Source organism: Corvus kubaryi, unplaced genomic scaffold (assembly GCF_017639235.1).
Source record: "Corvus kubaryi isolate FWS band 111438036 unplaced genomic scaffold, C.kubaryi_AGA036_p1.0 37398, whole genome shotgun sequence".
Classification (NCBI taxonomy): domain Eukaryota; kingdom Metazoa; phylum Chordata; class Aves; order Passeriformes; family Corvidae; genus Corvus; species Corvus kubaryi.
In genome coordinates this window covers 40,483,843-40,509,506 of record NW_024581137.1, presented here as the reverse complement: position 1 = coordinate 40,509,506, position 25,664 = coordinate 40,483,843, and the positions used below count along the sequence as shown (strand labels likewise).

Sequence of the window (25,664 nt, the reverse complement as noted above, 5' to 3'; positions counted from 1 at the left end):
AAACTACTTAACTTCTCGATCTCTGATAAAAGCATAGAACATACTACACTGGGAACCAATTCTTGCAGACCCATGCTGCCTGAAAATTAGCATACTACTAACTACTATATTTTAAAATGCATTATTTACCCAGTTACAAACTATTTCATATGCTAAACTGATGCATCATGCTAAATTTTCTTTTAAAAATCAAAGAGATAATATAGCACCGAATTAGGTTCATAGGTAAGGATCAAACAAACATCTCTGCAAGCATATTGATTTCTTAGCTCTAGAACTTCCTGCACCTGCAAATCAAATAAATATGTTCAACTAAACTGTATCTTCTAGGAAGTAAATTTTCAGAACTGAGATTTGTTCACCTGTTACCTTCTTTCACTTGATCCTATTTTACTCTTGTTAAGTTAAGGATCATGGTAGTACCAGTTTTCAGTTCCTCACCATGATACCCATAGTCTGATAAACTCACTCCTTAGCTATTCTCCAATCATGTGCTTTTCCTAGTCGTTGAATCCTTCTCGTGGCTCTTTTCCTTACACAGAGCAAATCACAGAACCACACGTAGCATTCAAAGACCAGACAGACACACTCTGAACACAGAGCTGCCTTTCTCATTAGATTGCTGTTTATGCATTAAAACCTTTTTAAACACATCTCAGCACTGGAAACTCAGACACAACTGATTAATCACCTTTATCCTTTTTCTCTACAGCCCCTCTTTCCCCAGAAGGCCATCATTATCCTGCAAGTACACATCCATCTTTCTAAGGCATAATCTTCTATTTTAGCTCCACCAACAGAACTCTTAGTTTGTATTGATGAGCGGGAAAGACTCCACTACTGGAATAAGTAGTAAAGTAGGTAGGTTTATTCCAGCACTGGGACACATGGGGGATGCCATGTGTGCCCACAGCTGCATTCAGCCTCGTATTTATCGGGTTACAAGTTCCATATTCACTGAGTTTCCCCATACGCCTATACATATTCATCACCTGGCCCCGCCCAGCCTCGCTTCGTATTGCAGTGAGCCCAAAAGTCATTGACATCCGCGTTGCGCTTGCGCAGTGCTGTCTGCTGGTCCTGGGCAGGGGTCTCCGAGATGAAATAAGAGTCTTCCTCAGATGAAGTAAAGGATCTTCCTCATCCTGAACTTTTCACCTTTCCTCCCTGCGCATGCTCTTTATGCCCCTGGGCTAAGTCCAAACTTCAAGACTGGTTTGAGTTAGCTTTAGGTTAAAAACAGGATCTTTGGTCAAGATTCCTTCCCTTTATCAATAGTCTCATATCTTCTCATCCTGCTTTGGTGGGTACAATAAGTGTTGGGCAAGCGGTATGCATTGCTTCTAACAAACCAATTCCTAGTAAATCATTTGATCTCTGCTTCCCCATCCCCCTGATTCAGTATTGCTGACCAAGGGAATCATTTTACCCTGTCCTCATAACCGGACTTTTTCAAAAATTGCAGAATTTTCCTATAGATTTCACAGATTATTCTGAATTGGAAGGGACCCACAAAGATCACAGAGTCCAACTCTTAAGTGAACTGAGGATCGATGCCGTGACCTTGGTGTTACGAGCACCATGCTCTGACCAACTGAGCATAAGGGGGAAATAATAAAACAAAGTAAACATTAGTTTAATAATTCTCTGATCAAAATAAAATTGAAACTTACCTATCAACTATAGTTAATGCAAGGATTTGCTGACTTCCTATCATTACAAGCCTTTATTTAAAATGTCATGCTGTATCAATTGAAATGTAGACATCTACTATGCCACTTTTAAATAAAAAATAGGAAATAAAATTAGTCCAATAAGTTATTTTCCGTAACTCTCAATATCCACCACTAATGATTACACCTTTGTATGCCTTAACATCTTTCTTTCTTCTGTCAAACACGTCCTAATTGCATAACATTAACTACTTGCCAGTCTCTTAAAACTTCATGAGTTTTAAAGACTTACTAAAATGTAATACTGACAAAGCATGGAAATATGAGGTATTCATCATCAGGAAATGTCAATACTTCTGGCTGCAGCTGCTGATAACAACCATTTTACTTAAGAACTTTGATCCATTTCATGATAATCGCCATCTTCATAAGCTACTACCTCATGTGATTTCTTCCCTGTTATCTGATGAATGTCTCCATGTTTTCTACACCAACAATCATCAATTTTAACATTTTAATCTTGTACACCATTCACCAATCTCAACAACACTTCTGTTGAGCCTCAAACATGAAGAATGAAGTTCTCTGCGCATTGATTTTGCCTTGTGTGCTTTCTACACCATTTGCTTAGTCCTAAAAGACCATTAATATCTATTAGTATCAATTTGTTCTTTATATTCTATCTCCTCTGAATACAAACTGGCTTTTTAACACAGCAAGACTTCTGCTTTGGTGCACTTTGCAGATAGCACAAACTGTTTCAGAACGATTTTTTATAAACTCTTTCTCCCCGTAGATTCAGCTACTAAGTCAAACTTTAAACACAGCATCATGAAGATTTAACATAAGTACTTGAGGGACTTAGTATCTCAATGAGAATAATTTCAAGTTACTCTTCTACTTTGAAACTTCAGAGTTCTCTTGCGTCCTAAGTGCAGCAATGAGCTTAACAGTACAATGATCTTGCACAGCAGAACGTGTGCAACATTGACAAAGGTTTCAGCACCGCTTGAATCAGATGGAAAAGGAGAACAAAATACATGGAACTAATCTGAAGCATTTAGCCAACTTGTATATAAAGCTGAAACTTGACTGCACAAGACATAAGATCAACTCAAAGGCACCTGTGCCAACAACATTATTGATTTCTCAGAATTTGAAATACTGCTTTATTAAAGTACAATACTGGGTTTGGATGAGTCCTTTATTCCAAGAAGTGTCCAGTGTTACCAACCACAGCACACTGAAGACTGGCTAAGGGAAGAATATATATGATGATATACAGAGGCAGAGACAAAAATGTAGGAAGACAAATTCTAATTTTGCCCCAGTCAGGACAAAGGAATTCCAGAAGATGGACACAACAAGGGTGCTGAAACAATGGGCTAACCATTTCAAGGCCCAACTGATAATTTAATCTTTTCCAGTCATCTTAAAGAAAAAAAAAATTCATAAGCTTTTTTTAGGGCTTACAGTACACATCGGGCACAAAATCAATTTTACAAAAATTAAAATATTGAAGTAAATAACCCCCTGAAGTCCTTAGCTATTGAAGCTGATACTACACAATTTGTTGTATGCTTGAAATCAAGAGCAGAAAACTGGGAAGGCAGATAAGTGCCTGAAGCACTGTAATAATTCCAGCAGCAAGTATCCATGCTGAACTTAGAAGACAACTGCACAAGAACTTCATCTACCATGAAACAGAAATTTCAGTCAACTTCTGATACTTGATTGCTTTCCATTTTACATTGCTACATTATTCCAGAAAAGTCAGAAGGTACCGTTTGTCACATAAAATATTCTTTTCCCTATTGCCATGGGACACAAGCTCTCAATGCTCTACAATACTAGATTAGAAATCTTTAAATATTATTCCCTAGAAAGATGCTGAGAATGAACTTAATCTGGAGAATACAGCACGTGTGACCTGGAAAGTTAGACTGCTCTATAAAATTGTTTAGTTCAGATGAAATGCACACACACACCCTACTAAAAGATTTGGATACTGAAATCACTCCAAAGACCAGCTCTATTTGGGGTGAACCATTATCAGCTTTATATAAAAACTCCTGCAATAACTGACTGACACCATTTTAGACAATAAACTTACACTGCTTGTGAGTTCTCAACAAAAAGGGAAGTATGGTTTGTAAATGAGCTGGTATCTAAAGAATCTGGGGGGGGAGGGCTTTTAAAGAGGGACAGATGTACTAGCAAAATGTTAGTTTACTACAAAAAATCCATATCACCCTGCCAATATAAATTTTACTTAATTTTTTTAGAATTTATCTTATTCCTTTGAATACAATGTTAAAGTAATGTATACAATGTTTCCTATCATGTTATAAATACATTTCAGAAAGAATAATTAAGGGCATAAAGATTGAACACTTAAGTGATAAAACCTTGAACACATCAGATCAGTTGCATGGCAACTGAAATACAACCTGAGCGTATGTGCTGTAACAGCTTCTAATTACTTATCCTTAGACTATACCTATATTCATGGTGCATCTCTGTTCTTATTACGCAGGAAAAGAGAAGGCCTGTGGACAGGATAAGTTTGGCAATGACAAATATTTTTCCAAAATGAGCTGAATATAATTATTCCGAATAAAACTTTTTGGGAAGACTAAATTGTATATAAATAGCACGTGATGAATCTGCATTACCTTTTAAAATAAGCTTCCCTTCACATTTCATCTCATTTGAACATTAACTATGAACACAATTATCATACATCTGTGAAGTCATGTTTTTCATAATTTTTATGGATCTCAACAAGTGCTCTTAAGAAAACTGAAAGAGAATGGTAGCTTCAGATAGCTGCTGTTAGGAAGGCTAGTAAAAAAAAAAATGAGATTCTTGCAAAAGTGCTTCAAAAGCTTTGTTTAGTATGGTCTGGCTCATTCCCGATTCTGCTTCTTTGAAGCATCAAGGCAATTCCAAGAGGCAATAAAAACTTTTTGGCTTGAGTACCCTGTGTTTTCACTCACTACAATTACATGCACAAAATCTTATCGGGGGGCTCGGGTCAAATAATTTAGATTAATTTGTTGGATCTTGTTACTGGACAATGTGGGCACATTGCAAAGAGAAACATTAACATACTACACCAGAGAGAATACAAGTTTCTGGTAACAGTGATAATACTCTTATGTCCTTCCTCACTCCAACACAGCTGTAAATTTGGATTATTGGGTTGCTAAACCCAAAGAATACTTACGATGAAGTGGGAAAAGCAGCACTAAAACCATAAGAAACAGGGGAGATGAGGGAGAAGAGTACATTACACCAATATGCTCTGATTCAAGCAGAAGTTTCTGGATAAATTTAGAGCTCATGCTCAAAGACGAAGACATCACATTTGGTTTTGAATCTCTGGGTTTTCTTGGTTTTGCTGGGGTGATTCTGTTTACAAATTTTGTTTCCTTGTTTATTTATATTCATGTTCTTTGGCATCCTCAGAAAATATCACTGTTTTAGAGGACAGGTCTAATGCTGCCTCCCAAGAATCTAGGTATACTTAATAGATGTGAAATTACAGGCTGAATATCATGGCAAAAGTAATCAAAACCTACATGGTAGTTCCATCCATGTATTTATTTACAAAGAGTTTAACATTATCACTGGCATTCTCTAGATGGAAGAGTGAGATGTAATAGAGGACAAAGAAAGCAAGAATGGACCTGTACAGGGAAAGGCCTGTTCAAGGAGCTGACAAGAGCAGAATATTCTAAGACAAATATAAGAGGGGGGGAAACGTAGGTCATTCACTTCGAACCAAGACCTTGTACTTCTATCTCTTACCCCAACTACAATACATAATCCACTTCAAAGGGATTATAAAGGAATAAGAAAGTTCATACTATAATAATCAGAACACTGATGTAAATCTGTTAGATGGTCTCTGTTCATAACAGGTAAGAGGTGAACATGTTCTTAAAACTGCATTTTAAACAAGATAAATAGTGAACCATGAAGTTTTGTCATATACCATTTCTCTTCATTGATTTTAATACAGGAAAAGTTTTTTAACATAGTTGCTACTGTTTTTGCCATTATTATCCATAGTAAAAACGATCATTTGCCTGTTATCTAACTGCTTTAAAACAATGTGACTTTGACATCAAGTTTTTAAGAACCAGCCTTGTTCTGAAAGAAATACAGGGGTTTTTTTTCTTGAACTAGGTATTTTTTAAAGTATCTCTTGCTTATAGAGTGAAAATATACAATGCAAAAAACATAAAACCCTCCCCACAAGCAAGTATTCAAACTCCATTTCTCTTTTCCCCCAAAATAGAAAAATTAAGGAAAAAAAAAAAAAACACACAAAAAAACCCACTATAACAACAAAAAGGACAACACTTCAAAGTTTCAGAAGTAAGGTAATTCATTATTTTTTTTATCACAAAAGCTTTGAAAGAAACTTCAGGGCAACAAAGACTTTGGCAGATAAGAGTATTCTGCCAGGCCATTCCACACACAGGTTTCTAGTAAACAGAAAGCCTCTCACAGCCCCAGATGTGCATAACATTTAGAACAGAGGAAGAACAAACCAGCCAATTTCAATTGCTAAACAGCACACAAGAATATGAAAATGTCATCCAGCTACACAGGAGTCCAGATTCAGAATATAATTTTACATGTTTAAACCGGTCATTCTCCATATAGACATTTTGATTTTTAGTTAAGCTAAATTGGGAAAGTGTAATTGAGAGACACATTCAGCAAAGCTGACATACCTGAGTACCAATTTTGTTTTCTCTGTGTAACAGCACAGACAGACAATGAAGTCCATATAACTATCAATTTTTTTTTTTTTTTGCTAAACCTGTCACCCTAATTTTCAAAGAACCTATTTTTATGCAACTTTTCCCCCTACAACTTCAAAACCTTCATTTATATAGCCTAGAGCCAATCTACTACAGCCACCTACACCACAGTGGCACCTATACATGGAACAAAACTTACTTTTCCAACAGTCCTTTTTCCCCCAGTGTAATTTTCATGATATTTCAAATGATACTATGTTCTTGAAAAGCATACTCAGAATTACAGGTAAAATAATAAAAACATATTTTGAGGTAAGAAAACAAATCCAGTAAATGCCTACCTGAACCCACTGGAGATGAACCAACACTAAGACTTTGTAAACTTCCATTCCTGAGCAAAGTTGGAGATTTTTGAAGACCAGAGCTTGTCACACTCCCTGCAGCAGATGCCACAGATGAAGTTGGGGAAGCAGAAGAAACTGAAAGATGGGAAATACTTTCTTGACTCTTATTTCCTTTAGGTCTACCAGGCCCATGTTTACTTTGCTTATTTCCTTTCCGTTTCTTCTCTGTTACAGTTTCTTCTTCTATTCCAGAAGTCTGAGCTCGTTTGTACGCTGTAGAACTAAGGCTTGAATTACTTATGTCTCCAGGTGAGCTGTCAAAGTTTTTAGATTGGGAAACAGCTGCTGATGATGAAGGGAGACCAATTAAGGAAGTGAAACAATTGACTCCCCCCTCTTGGCTCCCAGCCTCTCCTTTATGTACATCTTTGGTTGAGGAAGCCTGTTGAGAATGCGTGAAACTGTCACTTCGCAGATCTGTGTCTGTGAAACTCAAAAACTCTTGGGGAGACTGAACTGAACTTCCAGAAGATGACTTTATGCTCCCAGGAGTGCCCAAAAAGCTTCCTACAATAAAGAAAGAAGTATAATTATGTTTTTCTGTGTAGTTGATGAAAACTGATGGGAAGTATTAATATCTTAGAATAAAAAACTTTAATGTGGAAGTACTTTAAGAAAAGCCTTACCAAGAACTAAAGAATTTATTTTTTAAATAACTCATTGGTTCTCCTGCTGATCTTCACTTTGCTGAATATGATTCTCAGATTCCTGTCTGAGATTTAGATTTGAATCTGGGGCACAAGGTGAAAATGAGTAATAGAAGAGTAACGACTTTGCTGCTTAGGCAACTTCGACATTCATCCTGTTTTGAAGCCGTAACAAACACTTGGTGCAAGCTGGAGCAGGTTTTTTTGAACATACACATATATTAAAAGAAGGCTGATAGAAATATGCTACGATCACATCTACACTATGCCTACAATCTTCCTTACCATTCTACCTAAAATCAGGGGTCTGACAAAGATCAAGGGAACAACAATTGGGCTTAATTTTCCCTGGCTGAGGGGGAGCTCCAGAGAAGACATGCTTTTTCAAAAGTACGAGAGAGAAAGTGAAAAACGGTGTATAAAATTGGCATTTTAGGACTTCTTTAGCACTGTCACAGAACCATAAAGATCTTCCGTGTAACAGAATTACATTCCTTCTTCAGTATTTGGAATGCAGTCGTTTCATCACTGTATTCGTGCATTCAAGGCAGAAAATGAAGCACTCTCGGGAAATACAAACATTTACTTGCACTGAAATTCACTAAGTTTATACAGGTGGGTGTATGTGGGTACTGTTTCACAGAATTCAGGCTGATGACAACATCAAGAAAATACTCCTAAATATGACATTAGGTATAAAAAAACCCATGTCCTTTAAAAAATAGTGTTTTATCATTAGTACTCCACTAAACAATGTTAAGAATTCCATTTAAAATACAATTTACATAAATACAGCTATTTAAAAAAAAACATTAAAATATCATTGTTTTGTATTTTAAGTAAGTTATATCAACTTCACTTAATGCAGCCTAAAAGAAAATACATGCACATAGAAAAGATCTATTTTGCCATCTGCAATAAGATTTTTCCTTAAAAGAAGAATTCCAGAAGGCAATTTTCAAAGTTTTGAGAATTTAAACAAAAAAAAAAATACTTCCTCTTTTTTCAAGTAAAAGGACCTGAAATATTGGAAGAGTTCTAGATAAATTTACAAGCGTTCATTGCATAAATAAACTCAAAGGAAAATCAACATCACAAAGTATAAAGGACAGTCAGCTACTAGACACCAGTGAAAATTACTGAAAATTACTTTATAGAAGGCCTAGTTTGTTGTGTTTCAAAATAACATGTTTTATTAATGAAAGAATTTTTTAAAAACTTTTAGTATTTTTAATCTTTTTTTTTCAATTCTGACAAAGATGCCACAGTAAAATTTGCTTTTTAGAAGTGCCCGAAGTCCACGTAGTGGGTTTTAGCAAGTTCAAAAAGTAAAACATTTTGTATTACCTAAGATAAATAAACCTTGCATACTCACCTTCTCCTTATATATTTTGGTGACAAAAGAACTAAGTAAAAAGGTCTTTTACTCTGAAGGAAATGGTATACTTTTAAATATCTGCATCTTGAAAAATTGTTGAGGGGCCATGGCATCCTATCCTTTAGTGCACTGACTAAAAAACATAGTATTACTCCCTTAAAGAGATAAGACCTCTAGACTCAAATTCATATTAAAGTTTACTCCAAAATAATTTCTGGCACATAAAGACACTTCTGTTAGCAGCTGAAGAGAATACTTCAACAGTCTGAAAAAAGCATCAGTTTTGCCCTTTAAAAATGCACAACCTTCCTTTTTATGTTATAGCAACAAACATTTTTACCCTGAAAAAAGTTAGGTTTTTCCCTAAAGTGAAACAACATTCTCAGTATTGAGGATAACAGATTAACTACTTTTCAAGTTCTGCATACATAAAATTTCTAATTCATGTCAAAGCAAGTTATGTTACAGCATAACAATCAGTACCTTGCTGAAAAGGGCTAGCTGCAGTCACAGTTGTTCCTGGATTTCTTCCAGCACCAGGCTTTCTTCCCCTCTGACCTGAGCTGTGACCTGCAGATTTCTTCCCTTTGCTCTCTGACCCTCTAGCCTCTGAAGAATCTTTTCCACTTGAAACATGTGTAGGAACTTCCTGGAAATTTGCATTTGTAAATCGAGCTGAGGTATCTTCCAACCGCTTCAAGGAGCCTGACATGGAGTTGTTGCTAGTACTTGTGTATGTCTGGCATTTTGAAAGAGAGAAGAAATTAAACAAACAAGTCACACAAAAAACTGTAACAACTGTTTAAAAGATCTCATTCTTTCAAACAAACACAGAAGTGTTCAAATACTAATGTTAACTAGAAACAGCAGGAATTACAGAAGCTGAACTGTGAAGATTCTCAGCAAACAACTGAAAAAAACATCATTTTGTGGAAAAAAAATGCATAGTGGCTTTGGTTGAAATTTTTACTTCACTGAGCTAAATGGAAAAATCTAATGGCTACAGCCTTTATAGTCTATTTAAATATGATATTGTTACTTTATGCTTAAAATTAAAAATTAGAAACTAAGCTTTTAATGCTTTTCTGAACATACAATTTTTATGCCTTTTTTGTTAAACTGGAAGTGCTGTTCCATCAGCAGTGGAACTGCTGAAGACTTCAAAACCTAAGAACTTGGATTTTTAAGACCTTGTAGTCTCAAAACCAAACCAACTCCCTGGCACGTGAACCATCCCACATTCATCAAATTCCTTAAGAACCACCAAGTAAAGAAGACACATGAGAGAGCTGACCGAGATACACTTAATTCAAACCCTCTCTCTGACAGGTAGAAAAACACTCTTGAGCTCCCAATGCAAATTTCTTCCTCAACCCCTACCCACCCCCAAGAATTCTGGCCCTTCTCCTACGCTCTCCACATGGCTTTCAAAAATTTCATCTTTAGGTCCATTATTCGTCTGTTAAATTTTGCCAGAATTGTCCCTATTGGTGAACAATAGTCAAAAGAGGTTTCACAGAAAGTAATTAAGTGGGCAGGGAAACTGCATGCAGAACATTAGGAAACCATACAAGGGAATATTATTGTTCTCATGACTGAAAAAAATGTGGAGTTGTGATAACAGAATTTTAATAACATAAGAAAGAAAATGAAAACAAAATCAGGAAAAAGAAAAAAACATTCTACTGATATTTATACTCTATTTATTTAGTAAAACAGCTCTTTAAAGCTCCTTAAAAAAATACGGATCAAACCTAGAAGCTATTCATCTATTCGTAACGAGCTTGTCTGTTTTTCAGCTCTTTACAGACTAGAATTTAAAATAGTATCTAGTTGTCTCCATTAAAGACCACACAAACAAATGCCTCTTAAAATTGAGCATATACACAAGTTTTCCCTGCCCCAAGTGGGATGCTTGCTGAATTTAGGCCTACAACAGAATGTTTTCTTCATCTTTACATAAAGCTTTGTATACCAGCTATACAACGTTTTCCATCTTTTACTAAAATAGCTAAGGCATTTACATAAACCTTACTTTTCAGTTGCAAATGACAGAAGACAACTAAATATACAAGCTTTGAGGAAAGCAAGTATTTCAATCTACTTGCATACCAGGGCCAGGCAATGACAAGTAGGCATTAATTTGCAAACACTGTGCTGTGATGTGGCTTGACTGCAAGCCTGAATCCCACTCCTGGCAGATTTTGAAGAATATGCACGCACAACACAGTTCTGCTTTGGAAAATTTTGCTCAAACAGGTATTTGCGTTTCAGAAGGTGCTATAAGGTGTACTGAAATCTACATTCTTAGTCAGAGAATCATGAACACCAACATGATGAAATATACCCTAAGCACAGAGAGCTACTGTCATTTTTATGGTCTCCATCTATCACTCTGTGCACCCTGAAGAGCTACACCATCCATCTGCAGCTACTCTTAAACCTTCTGAGGATTTATGGTAAATGTGCAATAATCACTCTTAACATACGTAGTACATTCCAAGGTTTGAGTGGCCTTTAGCCCTATGTAGATGTATAAGGAAGTGGCCTTGCACAGAGAAGGGAAGGACCATGGCAAGTAATTCTCCCCAAAAACACCAGATGGTAATAGCAGAGTCCCAGCAAAAACCAACCAACCCAAAAAACCCCCAAAACAAACACTGGGTTTGCACGGCCAGGTTTTGGTAGTGGAGGGGCTAGAAAGGGGGGGTTTCTTTGAGAAGCTGCCAGAGGCTTCCTCCATGTCCGGCAGAGCCAATTCCAGCCAGCTCCAGGACTGACCCAATGCTGGCCAGGGCTGAGCCCATCAGTAATGGTGGTACACCTCCGTGACAACATATTGAAGAAGGAAAAACAAAAAAGGGTTATTGGGCAGATGTAATTGCAGCCAGAGAAGAGCAGAGTGAGAACATGTGAGAGAATCAACTCTGCAGACAACAAGGTCAGTGAAGAAAGAGAGGGAGGAGGTGCTCCAGGCACCAGAGCTGAGATTCTCCTGGAGCCCATGGAGATCCATGGGGATGCAGAGATTCACGTGCAGCCCATGGAGGAAACCCACGCCAGAGCAGGCGGATGCCTAAGAGGAGGCTGTGACCCCATGGAGGTCTATGATGGAGCAGGCTCCTGGCAGGACCTGGAGACCTGTGGAGAGAGGAGCCCATGCTGGAGCAGGTTTCCTGGTAGGACTTGTAACCCTGTGGGGGATCCACACTAGAGGCGGGCTGTGCCTGAAGGACTGCACCCTGTGGAAAAGTGATCCACGTTGCAGCAGTTTGTGGAGCATGGGATGGACTCACGCTGGAAAAGTTCATGGAGGATTGTCTCCCATGGGAGGAATGCTGGAGCAGGGGAAGGACTTTTCTCCTTAACCAGCTGCAAGAGCAACCAGTGATGAACTGCTCATAACCCTCACTCCTCAGCTCCCTGCACTGCTTGTGGGAGCCAAAACTCAAAACCTGAGACAGAACTTTTTTATGAGGAGTAAATACGGGGCTGATGGCCCTTTCCAACTAAGAAAGCGGGCAGAAGAAGAGGCAGCAAGAGAATTCAAATTCCTAAGTTACTGTAGTTCTTCTCAAAACATTTTCTATCTATGTTCCAAAAGTGAAAAAATGTAGTGCTACCACATTAATCAAAGAGTAGTCAGGCATCTCTTATTTCCAACTTTTTCAAACTTAACTGATTCAGACTGAACAGCATTTGCTGAGACATTACATGGATGCGCAAAAGTGCCTCTCAAAATAGCAGGGACCGAAACATCAGTAAAATTTCTTGGAATTAAATTCTGCAGAACAAACAGGCAATTCAAGTACACTAACAGAAGATAAATCCATAGTTTATCATGCAGCCTTTCATGATTCCATCTTAAGAAACAATTCATCCAGAAAAAAACATGCTTTAAGACATCACCTGCATAAATGGTCATTACCACCGGATTTACAAAGGATTTAACATCTTTAAAAAGGAAAACCAAATTTCATTTCAAATTTCTGTTCCCCCCACAAGAACATCATGGTGGCAGAAGTGATTATATATCATGATAAAGTCATGTGCTCAGTACGAAAGACTGCTGTGAAACAGACATCAGGTCCAAATCAATTCTAACAACTCTATGTAAAAGGACACATAAAAGTAATACATTAATAGAGTATTCTGAACCAAATACTCATCTTAGAAAAAAATAAAGCTTGTTTCATTACTAAAATTTCAAAGTTTTGAGGAACACATTATGAGTTGATAACCTAGAAAAGCAAATGCATGTAAATGGGGTTAAAAGGACTTAGGGAAAATTAATGGAAGGAACTAACCACAAAAAGAAAAATCACTTCCATATATCCAGTCAATGCTGTTCTAAAAAAATATAATCACACTTAGTAATCTCATTTAAAAAACTGAACACAAATTTTTCTGATGATTTGAAGCACTATAAAAAAAAGGCAATAAATGAAGCAAACAGGTTAGGTAAAGAAAATCCACATGCAAAAGATTAAATAAAAAACTAAAAGGGCATGATGATATTCAAATTCAATAATTAATATTCTGTTTCAGTCTAATTCAGTTATAATTTAAATTCTAGAATTAGAGATTTTCTGTTCACTTTAGTGTTTGCTCTAGCTCATCCCTGTGACTATCCATAGGAGTAAACTTTGTAATTAGGAGAAGGATAGGGAGGACAAAGCAATTAGAAATAAGCTTAGCACAAAAACAGAATCCAGCTGTGTCTTTGGCATTAAAAGCATGTTCTAATAGGCAGGACGCAAAAGATAATCAATATTTCCATATATTTTCTTTAACTTTTACAAAAATATACAGTAATATCCCTTTTTGCAAAAACTTATGATGATTAGATAATCAAAGTACAAGATGGATGTAATTTAAGAAAGATAAGATCATACATAGTGTAAAACCTAAACAAAGGTTGTAAAGTTTAAAGATGTTCCCACACAAGAAGCCTCTCTTACAGGCAATGAATTTTAGAAGTTGTCTCCAACTCAAGAGGAGTAGGTTGAGGGCAAATTAATAAAATTAAATAAATCATGTGGACCAGTCAATACTACTCAAAGTGTTCTACAACCTAATTTCAATAGAAACTGTCACACTCACTGATTGCAATCTCTAATTGCTCTTAAATCAAAACAGCAAAGTGGTAAATTGACTCTACCTTTTCTTCCATTTTTTTTAATAGTTCTTGAGAGTTTCAGAAAACCACTGACTACTAACTCTCACTTGACACAACCGCATCAAATAGAATACAGTAGAACCAGAAATGAGACTCTTAACAGAAGTGTGAGTTCCAAATAATGGGATGTTAGCAGGTATGCATTCTCAAGTTACTAATCTTACTACTAAGAATAAAGAAATATGCAAAGTATACTAAAAATCTAACTTTCTTGGAGATTATTCTTGAAATTGATACCACGAGTTGAGAGAATACTTCCAGAGACCAGAGAAAGTCGGTATTTCAATCGCTTCACCCCGTCCTGACAAGGTCTTGGTGTACCATATGCAAACACACATTTGTTGAATATAACACCTCAGCAACCAAACCACACACAGTTAACACAAGCCTCAACACCTTTGTTAAAACACGGTGATCTATGTACTGAGCACAAATGAATTCAAACCTTGATTCTCCAACTCTGATGCCAAACATCTCCACATGAATGGGACATACCTTTTCCAACTTTGAAATCGTAAAACCCATTTCTCAGTAGTATTGCCCATTATTCTGTAATGCCAACATTGGTGCCATTTTATTGGTGGATAGCAAAAGTGATTCTTGCTGAGTACAATGAGAACTGTCATTATTTAACCCTGCATGTTGCCACTGGAATTAGTTATTTTCTAGCACATCAACAGGAAAGAAAAATCACAGAACCCAACAGAACAATCTGCTAATAAGGCATATTGTAAGTATATGAAGCATAAGCTGTAATTTCATAACTACCAGTTTTAACTTACAGGTTCAGTGTCAGCTCAGCATACACAGGTGAATTTTTAAGGATAGACTTTCTAAAACTTCTCCAATTATTGAATATACCTCAATTAAATAAAATTCACTTGAGTATCACTGGCACCTGACTCACAATTTAAATACAAAACTCTAAGCCTTTCTCCATATGTTAAACCTCAAAGTATTTTAGGATTTTACGCTATAGGAAAAAGTACCAAGAGTGTTTGATAATTATAAAATTAATGCCATTATAAAGCTCCTGTATATATAGTGGAGTGATTACATCATGAAATTTCAACGTAAGTAACTGAAGCGGAAGAGGAGAAAAAACACATTGACTTACTTTTTCTGTAGTTACAGTAAGAGATGGAACCAAAGATGGTGAGGACTCTGACTGCTTCTTATATTTTTGCTTGTGTTTATCTTTCTCTTTATATTTCTAGAAGTTGTAAAAGACAATAAAAACTGAGTTCAGCTTCACCTTTAACACAACCAATTCTATATTGCATCAAGTGTTATCAAAATTTAAGAGAGATGGCAATAATGTCCTGTGCTATTTGAAAAACACATTAATGTTTTGAATGTTTTATAATATAATTATATAAAGGCAAATCAAGTATTTCTATTTGTTTTCAAAGTGAAAAACTGAACACAAAAACCAAAGAAGAACAAAGCACAAACTGAAATTCTTCAATTATAACCAGCATTTATGAATGCACTGTTGTTAGTATAATCCATCTTTACAATAATCACTTAATCAACAAAAGAAACTGGATTAAAAACAGAGACATGGCTTCTGTTTCAGAGATCTTCATTCATTTTTCAGCAACGATTTCTATCTTCCTGCATCTCTGCACCGGCACAGTATTTTTTGTTGGGATACTAATGTAAATTAATGCAAGGTTTTAGCTTTAGCTCCCCTACTGACATCTCCATGCATAACAATGTGAAATCTGATTTAGATTTCATTTCCAAAAAACGGGCATACATTTTAGAGAATAAGTATTTTCCATGGTAAACTGAATAAAATATCAAAAGCTATACAAATCAAATGTGTTTCCTAAAAGAGCTGAGAATTTAGTCACTTCTTTTTAATTTTTTAAACATGAAGCATTGGCAGTGTGAACAAAATTGTGCAAACAGAGAGAAAACAACTTCTTGTCCCAGAGCCTTGATAGTATAACAGAAGTCTTTCATACTGGTAGAAATCAATTTTTGGAGGTATACAGAATCAGTATTTGTTTGAATAGTTTAGACAAATACTTTACAAAAACAGCCACTCTGACAAAACTAACAAACTTAGAATACAGGAGTTCAGTATTTTTTCCAGTCTAATCATAAACAAGTCATTTTTTCATTAGCAATATAATATGGTTTACTTAGTGTCAGAAGATGCAAAGAAACTGCAGCTGTGAGAGAAAGCTACTTACAAGCTACTGGCACTCAAGTATTTTATTTATTTGTGGAATTTTTGTGAACTAACACAAAATTCTGCAGAACAGCACAATGTACGGCTATTTGTTCAGACTGAGTGTGTCTACAGAGAGCTAGTAAAAAACGTGCATATATATGGGTTGACACAAGGGGTATAAAAAACCCATTGAGCAGCTTGAAAAGATGTGTAAGTCTGAATATCCATATGAAAACTCGGTAACTGTTTTGAATCTCAAAATCCACCCATGCTGAGATCTTTCTCTATTAAAATGATTGTCCAGACTTTCAAGAACATCATTTGTTCAACAGTGATTGCACAACTGCTCTCACCAAGCACCAGGATGAGATGCAACACATGCATACTCTATTCAGGTATGACAAAGTATCACCTTTCTATTTCTGTCCCAACAGAAGAAATATCAGAAACTTGTTTCATGGAATCAGCCTGAGAGAGTAAGAGAATGGGTTCTAGAATTCTCTAATAAAGTAGAATCTGTTAACTGACATCCTAGATGCAAAGCTGAAAGCAAAACACATTTATCGCTGCCTTTATGAACTGTAAATACCAGGTGATTGACTTAGAGATCACCTTGTCTCTAACCAGCCCAAATCCATGTAACTAAACTTATAAACCAATTTTGCCAGGAAGGAAATACAGTTTAACTAAAAAAGTTCACAAATCAAGTAAAAAAAGGTATCATCACCAAAATGTCCTGTAAAACTATACCTGCTAGAATACAATGTATAACGTTCTTTTAATTCTTGTACACTTCTTAAAACTCAAAGACAGGCACAACAGAACACTTTAAAAAGATGATGGGGATTTTTAGGTTTGGGGTTTTTACACACTCAAGTGAACTTGGAGGTTTTTTTCCACTCTGCCACATGGATAGAAATACGGAGTTTTTCCCTTCATAATAAAGTGTACAGGTGTCATAATTACGATGACGTACACCATAAGGTAGGTTTTAAATTTTTAAAACCTAATACAGGTTAAAGGCACTTTAGATTAGGGATGTCATTTTTGGTTTCTTTTGTGTTTTTCTGGGGGGGAGATTGTTTATTTATCTCTTTTTAGACCTGCAAAACACATTGGAAAGAAAAAAATAATATGGAGAGGAAGTATTCAAATGCACTGCACAGTCTTTTCAATAACATCTTAAATGTAACAGTCCCCAAAGTGCTACCCACACTAACAGAAAAACAAGCAGGGATCAAGAACAGACAGAAGCGTCTACACCAAGGCTGCCATGTTATCCCTCAAATCTGTTGATACAAAAGACTTTCACCAGTGCTAAGCTACCAAAGTTACTACATCATCAGTGCATGTGTTTAGAAAAACTTGAGTAACAATTTTAGTGAACCCCAGACAAGCTTCAAGAAGGAAGCTATGAAATGGCAAACCACTGCCTGAGTTTCTTTAGCTTTCATCACTCTACTGGGAAATTCAAATAAACCTAAATAATTTTTTTATTCATCATTTTGGAGCCAAGGGGCAATGACTTCAATACACTTTAAGATGAAACTTCACAACAGTATCAGTAAACAATAATGAAACTTTTAAATGAACATGTTTTAAGGTATTTTCTGTTGACTTTTTAGTGTTCTGTTACTTCCAGTGTTAATTTCATCTAAAAGGCAAAGAAGCATAAAATTCTGATCAGAGGAAGACCTAGGAGGACTTCAAATTACGTTTTGTAACATACTGAAATAAACGGTAGTCCCAACACATAAGGAGGTGTCAGGAAGGACAATGGACACAAGGACAGCAGGAAGGAAGGGGGCATCAACGAGTACACATTTGGAAAGAATAAGCTTGATTTCTGTAAAGTGAAGCATCAGCAACCACATCAAAGTCCTCTCTCAGACCCAAACCATCAAGACAAAGTTTGCCAGGACAGCTCATCAAGGTTACAGCTTTCCACTCAAAGCCACTGCAGTAGTAACCCATCCAAAGGCCTTCTGCATACAAATATCTCATTAACAAGACATCTGCTGTCCTTAACTGTACATTCCCTCCTCCTTTAGGTTATACCTCCTCTCACCTTTTTTCCTTCTTTTTTTTTTTTTTTTTTTTAGTTTTTTTTTTCTTCCCAAGTAAAGTTAAGAAGCGCTACTTCTGAATGTGAATTCAAATGTATACAACATCAAAGAACTGGAGAACACTGCAGGAAAACCTCTGAAAGAAATACTCAGCTTTTACACTGATAAGAATAAAAATTTCAACAACAACCTACTGAGCCAAAGAGACATAGCTCCCAGAAAATGACTTCTTGCAGTTGCACCCTCTTCTACCACAAGGATGCATAAAAAGTGTAAGAAGAGTTCTAAAATATCCACTTTGTAATCCAGAAAAGGATTAACAGAGGGATTAACAGAATTTCCACAATATTTAACAAATACAACAGTTTTCAATCAAGTTTGTCTCAAAGGCCACACAAACTAGCCATCTTCCCTACTGCCAGAAAAACAAGGAATGGTTAGCTCCTCATGGACAACTCTGCATGTTTCACTTTCGTAAAATCTCTATTCAGCCACAGTTCTAAAAAAACTCCAAAAAACTTAGCAACAGTTCACCAAGATAAACATTCATCCATAAAACGACATGGGAACCCCCCCCATTCTAGGGAAGGTAATGATATCAAATGTCTGACCTTTTACAAGCTTTACTGTAAGGAAAATAAAGGACAGAAATGATTCTTAACAAGGACTGAAAATAATATTGCCAGTAAGTGAAAGCTAAGGGAGCATTAAGGGCACGCAGAACACACATATCCCATTTATACACTTAGGAATGAGTTCAGATGTTCCAAACTCCTGTGCAGAGCAGATAAATGCAATCTGTACATTCTGTAAAACCAAGATTTAGCAGAAGACACAATTCCAAGGAAGAATACATTAAAAAAATACAAGGCCAACTACAAAATTGACAAAGGGAACTTTAATCTTGGTTCACAAGTAAGATAGTTGAGCAGAGAAGATTCAGGCAGCTCCTGAACCTTTCTTACTGTAAGAAAAATAAGGTATGATTGCCATGCAGCCATTGGGTAAGCACCTGTAACAATATTCATCCTGAACAACTTGAAGAGTCCTGATTTATAGTGCACCTAAATACCAATACAAAATGCCTCGGGTTTATACATCATGATTAATCAGAAAGCTTTATTTCTCACCAAGAATCTCATTTTTTGTTTTTGTTTCTAAAAAGTTATGTAATCCCATCTTAACTCCAACAGCTACATGCTGCTAGATTGCTGGAATTCTATAGCACCCCCGGCACTCTGCTTTCTTGTAGAGCAGGGGGATGAAGAAGGGGAAGGAAGTACATTCTGATTGCTTCTATTTCTCCCACAAAGATTCAATCTACAAAATTATTACATAATATGACTTGACAAACACACTTTGGTTCCAATTCTTCATTTTTTTAGCTCATTTACTTGTTTCATCACTCTAAAGATCAACACTTGCTCACTCATTTTCTTTAACGTACTTTCAGAAAAACAACTGAAAAAGACCAACATCTCATCAAAATATCGAATTAAGGATACACGTGTAACTACATTTTAGCTCTGATCTGTTACCAACAGAAGAGATGTTACAAAATATATCTTTTCAAACTTCGGACTTCAATGTTTGGAAAAAATGAATACAAGTGAACAATAGTTCACTTCTAGTGAACTATAATTTCTCCTAGTACAGAAGAAATTAATGAGTTCGGCTTTTCTTTTAAATGGCATTAATAATTCATAACATTTCCATATGGAAGTATCATTTAACTTGTTTAAGGTATTTACACCTATTTGCAATTCATTTTTGTCTCAGGTATGCACAGCCTTCTTGAAAGGGGTTTCTACAGGACTTCATTTCATTAAAATACGTTCTGAAGTTCAGCATTTCAGTTCACTGTTACAAAGGAAGAAAAGGGTTTTCTGACCCCACTCTCACCTTTCTTAGAGTGCTTAGCTTGTCAGACCTTCTGTCTGCCCACTCAAACTGCTGAACAGCAGCAACAAAAAAACAAGTAGAGAGTTTTCAGCTGTTTTAGTGAGCTACATTAGTTCTGTGAAGGAACATGGAAGACGGACAGTAACAGGCACAAGAGAAAGATGCAGAACAGAGAAGCAAGAGCTCATGGGCTCAGGGAACAGAAGACTAAACTCTGTTTTGGAAGAATTAAAACACATGCACATTATCAGCAACTACCTGTGCTTAGTCCTTCAAGACAAAACTGCTCAGGCTGACCTAGAATTATTGCATTTTTATGCCTTCGCTATTACAAAAATCCTTATCCTCCACTACCTTTGGTTGTCCCAAGTTTTTAAACCTCAACAACATATTTAAATCTATTTTCCTTACTGACTACTGTAAGCAAAATCATCTGAATGCCTAAATCCCTAATTTTCAGCTGCTGTTTGACTCCCTCAAATAATTCCAATGTATCAAAATGTTCTATTAGCACAGAGTACTCATATTGGTTCTTTTGTCATTCATAGATTTTCTGCAATATCTTTGTATCAGCAAAGACTGTAAATCCTGAGCTGTCGCATCTCAACTAACATCCTGAATGGAAAGCTGTGCCCAGCTCTTGCTAATCCCCAATACCAGATCTGCTTGGCCTCTTACTGGGGACTAGTAGCTATTAGCAATATAACCATAATAACTGCAGAATGAAAGATGACCACAGTTCACAAGTTTCAAACTCAAATCCTAATTTATCTTATTTTCATAAGAACAGCCCTTGCTCAGGCATTCATCTAGCTAGCATTTTAAATGGTATAACCCACAACAGAAAAATTCAATGCAGCAGCACTGTTGCTGCAGTCACAGGGAATGAAACGATACAGACCAGAGATAGTTTATAGGCAGAGGTAGGACACTACTGCCAGCATTACTCAAACACATACAGCTCTAAGCATAAAACTCGTTCTTAAGAACCAGTCCAGTCCTTGATTCAATTATTTAAATACCCAAAAGCCTCACTTAAATACAGAAATAATGGTCATAATTTTAACTGTCAAAGGTAAAAAGACTCAAGAATCAATTATAAAAATGCCATCCAAAGCTTCTGTGAGGTGCAAGACTACCAACTCTTATCCAGAATGAGCTACTCCTTTGATATTTAACACTAAAATACGATGCTTCTCTTACTTGCAGAGTTTAGTATTAATTGTTAGTAATGGATATCCAGTGCTGAACACTTGAGTAGCACTTTATAACATCAAAAATGGTGCAATATTAACTAAATCAGTGCAACTATGTATTGTCAGTGCTCACTTTCATTCACTCCTAGAAAAACTACATGTTCAAAATACATATTATATTACAAACTGCAAAATGCTCCACTGTCTGCAAGATAACATAAAGATACCTGTCACACAGATATCACAAAACAGGCAAGCAGATTGGCAAACAAAAGGAATTCATTCCATTTTCCTGGCTCAGTCAGTTAACATCGTAGCTCATCTTTAACTGCATACTACCAGCACACAAAACATGCTAGGCATGAACAGCACATATATACAACTTTGTAAAAAAGTATCCAGATTACCTTCTAGAAACTGTTACAAAGTCCTAGTAATCTTGTATTAATCCAGGATCCAAAACCAACAAAGAGAGTAACTTAAAGTGTCCTTTGCATCTCTCACAGTAACAGCTATAGAACTGCAATTGTGCTGGTTTTGAATGGGATAGAGTTAATTTACTTCACCTAGTTGGTGTGGGGCTGTGTTTTGGATTTGAGCTGAAAACAGTGTTGATAACACAGGAATGTTTTCATTTTTGCTGAGCAGCTCTTATACAGGGCCAAGGCCTTTTCTGCTTCTCACCCCACCAGCACCTGTGGGGAGGTGCACCAGAACCTGGGAAAGGACACAGCCAGAACAGCTGACCCTAAGTGACCAAAGATATCCCATGCCATATGGCATCATGCTCAGTATGTAAAAGTCAGGGAAGAAGAAGAAAGGGGGGATGTTCAGCGTGATAACATTTGTCTTCCCAAGTAAAGTTACATGTGATGGAGCCCCGCCTTCCTGGGGATGTCTGAACACCTGTCTGCCCATGGGAAGCAGTGAATGAATTCCTTGTTTTGCTTTGCTTGCATGCACAATTTCTGCTTTACCTATTAAACTGTCTTTATGTCAACTCAAGTTTTTTTCACTTTTACTCTTCTGATTCTCTCCCCCATCCCATAAGAGAGGAGAACGAGTGCAGGATGTGGCTGTGTGGGGATGAGCTGCTGGCTCGGGTTTTGAGTTATCTTCTTTCACAGTGAAAACTCAAAGACTAAAATGTGTACTTTGAGATGGAAAAAGACAGTTGTAACTTAGGCAGCCTTACAAAATTCTACATCTTGCAGAACAGTTTTTAAGTATACCTGAGGTGGTGTGTTTGTCCTTTTGATTTTATAATAATTAACTAACCCCAGCTGACAAGCTTAATACTACTGAGGTGTTTGCTGTGCTAATGTACACTAAAAGCATTACTCTTTTTTCAATAATATATATGATGTGTCCCTGTAAGGTTAAAAAAAATGAGGTAATCAAATCAGTAATTCCATGATAATCTTGAGAACTGAGACAAAAAGTTCCTACTTTTTCTCTTACTAAAGGAAAAGAAAATACAAATCAAAATGAGCTTATGTTCTTATGTATTTTTTCTTGACCTCCACAAGAGATCATTTTGCCGTGCCATCTATATATACCAACTGGTGCCAGCTCCAGCAGATTTCATGCAGGTCATTATCAGGATGACAGTTGTATACACAGAAAATAGCACAAGTTAACAGACAATTTTAGTGAGCAACAAGTCAAACGAGATTGTCACCTTTCCTCTTAATCCTGCAGATAAAAGTATCTATTTGTAAATATACTCAGATAGAGCAGCTTTCTAAAGAAATTTTGTTTACACAGTCACACGTTGTCAGTATTCCCAAACAGACTTTCAACAGAATTTGACTTGAAGAGAGGTATTAAAAAAAGAAAACTCTACATTCCTACAGAAGTCAGTACAGAACAGGTGCCCAGAAAGAGAAATGCTATTCGTTGGCAACAGCAGTAAAGACTGAAGGATGAAGACATCCCCCTTTTTGAACCCCTGGAACCCACACAAAAATTCAGTCTTAGGAAACAGGAACTGGGTTCTGCATCTTAGGTATTAGTGTACCTATACACTGAGATACATGTGGTTTATATTTATATTTATTTATAGCCTTTAGAGGTATTTTGGAGGCATGCTTCTTTCCCTCTGACCGAACAGAATTTGGAGTAAGTTAACATGGATAAGCATCACCACTAGCATCTACACCACACAGCTCTTACTTGAATAATACTTATCTAGTATTACTTCAATTATTAAAATTGAAATAATTTCAAAGTGGTTGCAAACCACTTTTCTTCTAGTTATCTTTAGCATTCTTACAATTTTGCTTCATCCATCGAGAGCAGTTGAAAGGATTAAACAGTCAAATATATTAAACTGATAAACAAAACATACAAATTTAATAAAAATGCAATGGGATACTACTGCATTACGGAGATGAGTCTGGAGCTTTTTTCCCTAAAAAGTTATAGAAAACTCCCAGCGTTCAAGTGACATCACTTATTTTGAAATGGGGCAATTCATAGAGGAACGACACAATCAGAATAATCTTCAAAACACTCTGTGCAGCACCATAAAGTGACTCTTTGTGACTAAATCAGATTTTTGTTTTGCTTTGATTTTTAAGAGAAAAAAGAAACCATTACTTATACAGCTGAATGGTAACCCAAAAACCTGCATTCTGATCCTATTTTTACTACAGAATCTTACGTGACGCATGGCAGGTCCATTTTACCTTTTCACAGTTGGTTGTTCAGACAGTGAGGAAATGCCTCAGGAACACTTGATCTGAGTGTTTACATCTTGCCTTTTAACAGCTTACAACAGCATTAAAATACATTAAATAGCACCAAGCATCTTTCTCACAAATGAAATTCATTGCCCTGACACATAAGCATAGGCTCCTTCACAACATATCGGGAAAGTCCGGGCAGTTCCGAATGCACAAACCAACACGCAGCCTATGGAAACTTTCAATGTTTTAAATTTTCCCTTCCCATGGGCCTAACAACCAAACTCCTACAGTGGAACACACGGAATGTGATGCCCTTCCACAGCCTCTTCTTAGGTGTCCAAGTTTCTATCCACAAAATCAGAAAAGCTGTAAGGTTTCTTTAAGAACAAGACAAGCACCAAAAAGATGCCCATAATGCATTAGCAGCTCAGTATTTAGAACACTTACCCTGGCTCCTGCATTTTAGGTTCTCCTTGGACACTCTCCAACTCCTGTGATAGTGACATGAGGCTCCTTGACACTATTTTGCTCTTTTTACGTCTTCAATAGACATCTGCAGTCTTCAGTCACAAGACCATTTTTTTGGTTTAATTTACATTATATGAGCCATTATAGCAGAGTTTTAAATTTCCCCTTCCTGCTCAGCTCAGACCAAAGCACGTCTAGTAGAAAAGGCAACTGTGTAATTCACCTGCTATACAGTAGTTACTTACTACATAATATATTCACATTTTTCAGAAGTCATAAACATATAAAGCTAGTAACACTGCCTAATTTTCATGTTAGTGGCAAAAAAAAACTTGTATTACACAAAGGCCAGTTCCAGATGTGTTTAGTTCCCTCTTTAGTCCTTTCAAATTTGAGACTGCCAGTAACATTAAAGCAAGGCATTCTTCCACAGGATCATGGCAGCCTAAGTTTTCCCAAGAAAGCCTGAGGTAAACACCTGGGCCGTGAAGAAAAGGGATATTATAATGGAATGTCAAGCAACGTACTACCAATCCTATTTATGAGGAACACAGTCTCATCACTAATCATTTCTATATAGCATCTCTGCCACAGAAACTAACAATGCTTAGGCAGCAGTAATCAGAATATAATGAAGCTATTTATTCTGTAGTTTCAACATCACCATGAAAATTAAATCATACGAAAGGTTTGGTTAGATTTGTTCAGGATTTTTTAGATTATTATATCCTTACATATTTGTTACCAATTTTGTTGGCAGAGTGCCCCGAAGATATTAAACACATACTATGAAGGGAAACAGGCTTTCAGCTGAGTCTGTAAAAATGACAGTTACCTATACTAACATTTTCAGACCAACCTCTTCTTACTGCAGTGTAGTATTTCACACACACAAATGGATAGCTTTTGAGGTCTGAGCAACAAAAGTGGTTCCAAACCACAACTCATACAGCTTGGCAAAACAAAAAGCTTTAAGGATGCCTACAGATCAGATTATCCAGATTTCCAAAGAACAAAGATGAAAGATAAAGCAGAAACTACAGTGGCCTTGAGGGGGTTGTGGGTGCCACACACACACAAACTCTACTGTATCTCTGA

General features: G+C 36.6%; 1 protein-coding gene across 6 annotated transcripts in view; it reads right to left on the bottom strand.

Annotated features, from left to right (window-relative positions):
* MLLT10 (MLLT10 histone lysine methyltransferase DOT1L cofactor) overlaps window positions 1–25,664 on the bottom strand; it is a 128,722-nt gene that overhangs the window by 54,412 nt on the left and 48,646 nt on the right. For all 6 annotated transcript variants that reach the window (XM_042043636.1, XM_042043638.1, XM_042043637.1 and 3 more), the window contains 3 exons: window positions 15,177–15,272; window positions 9,364–9,619; window positions 6,793–7,362 (listed from right to left, as the gene is read on the bottom strand). In XM_042043636.1, the coding sequence (XP_041899570.1) occupies window positions 6,793–7,362; window positions 9,364–9,619; window positions 15,177–15,272 (922 nt within the window). The remainder of the gene's footprint in view (window positions 1–6,792; window positions 7,363–9,363; window positions 9,620–15,176; window positions 15,273–25,664) is intronic.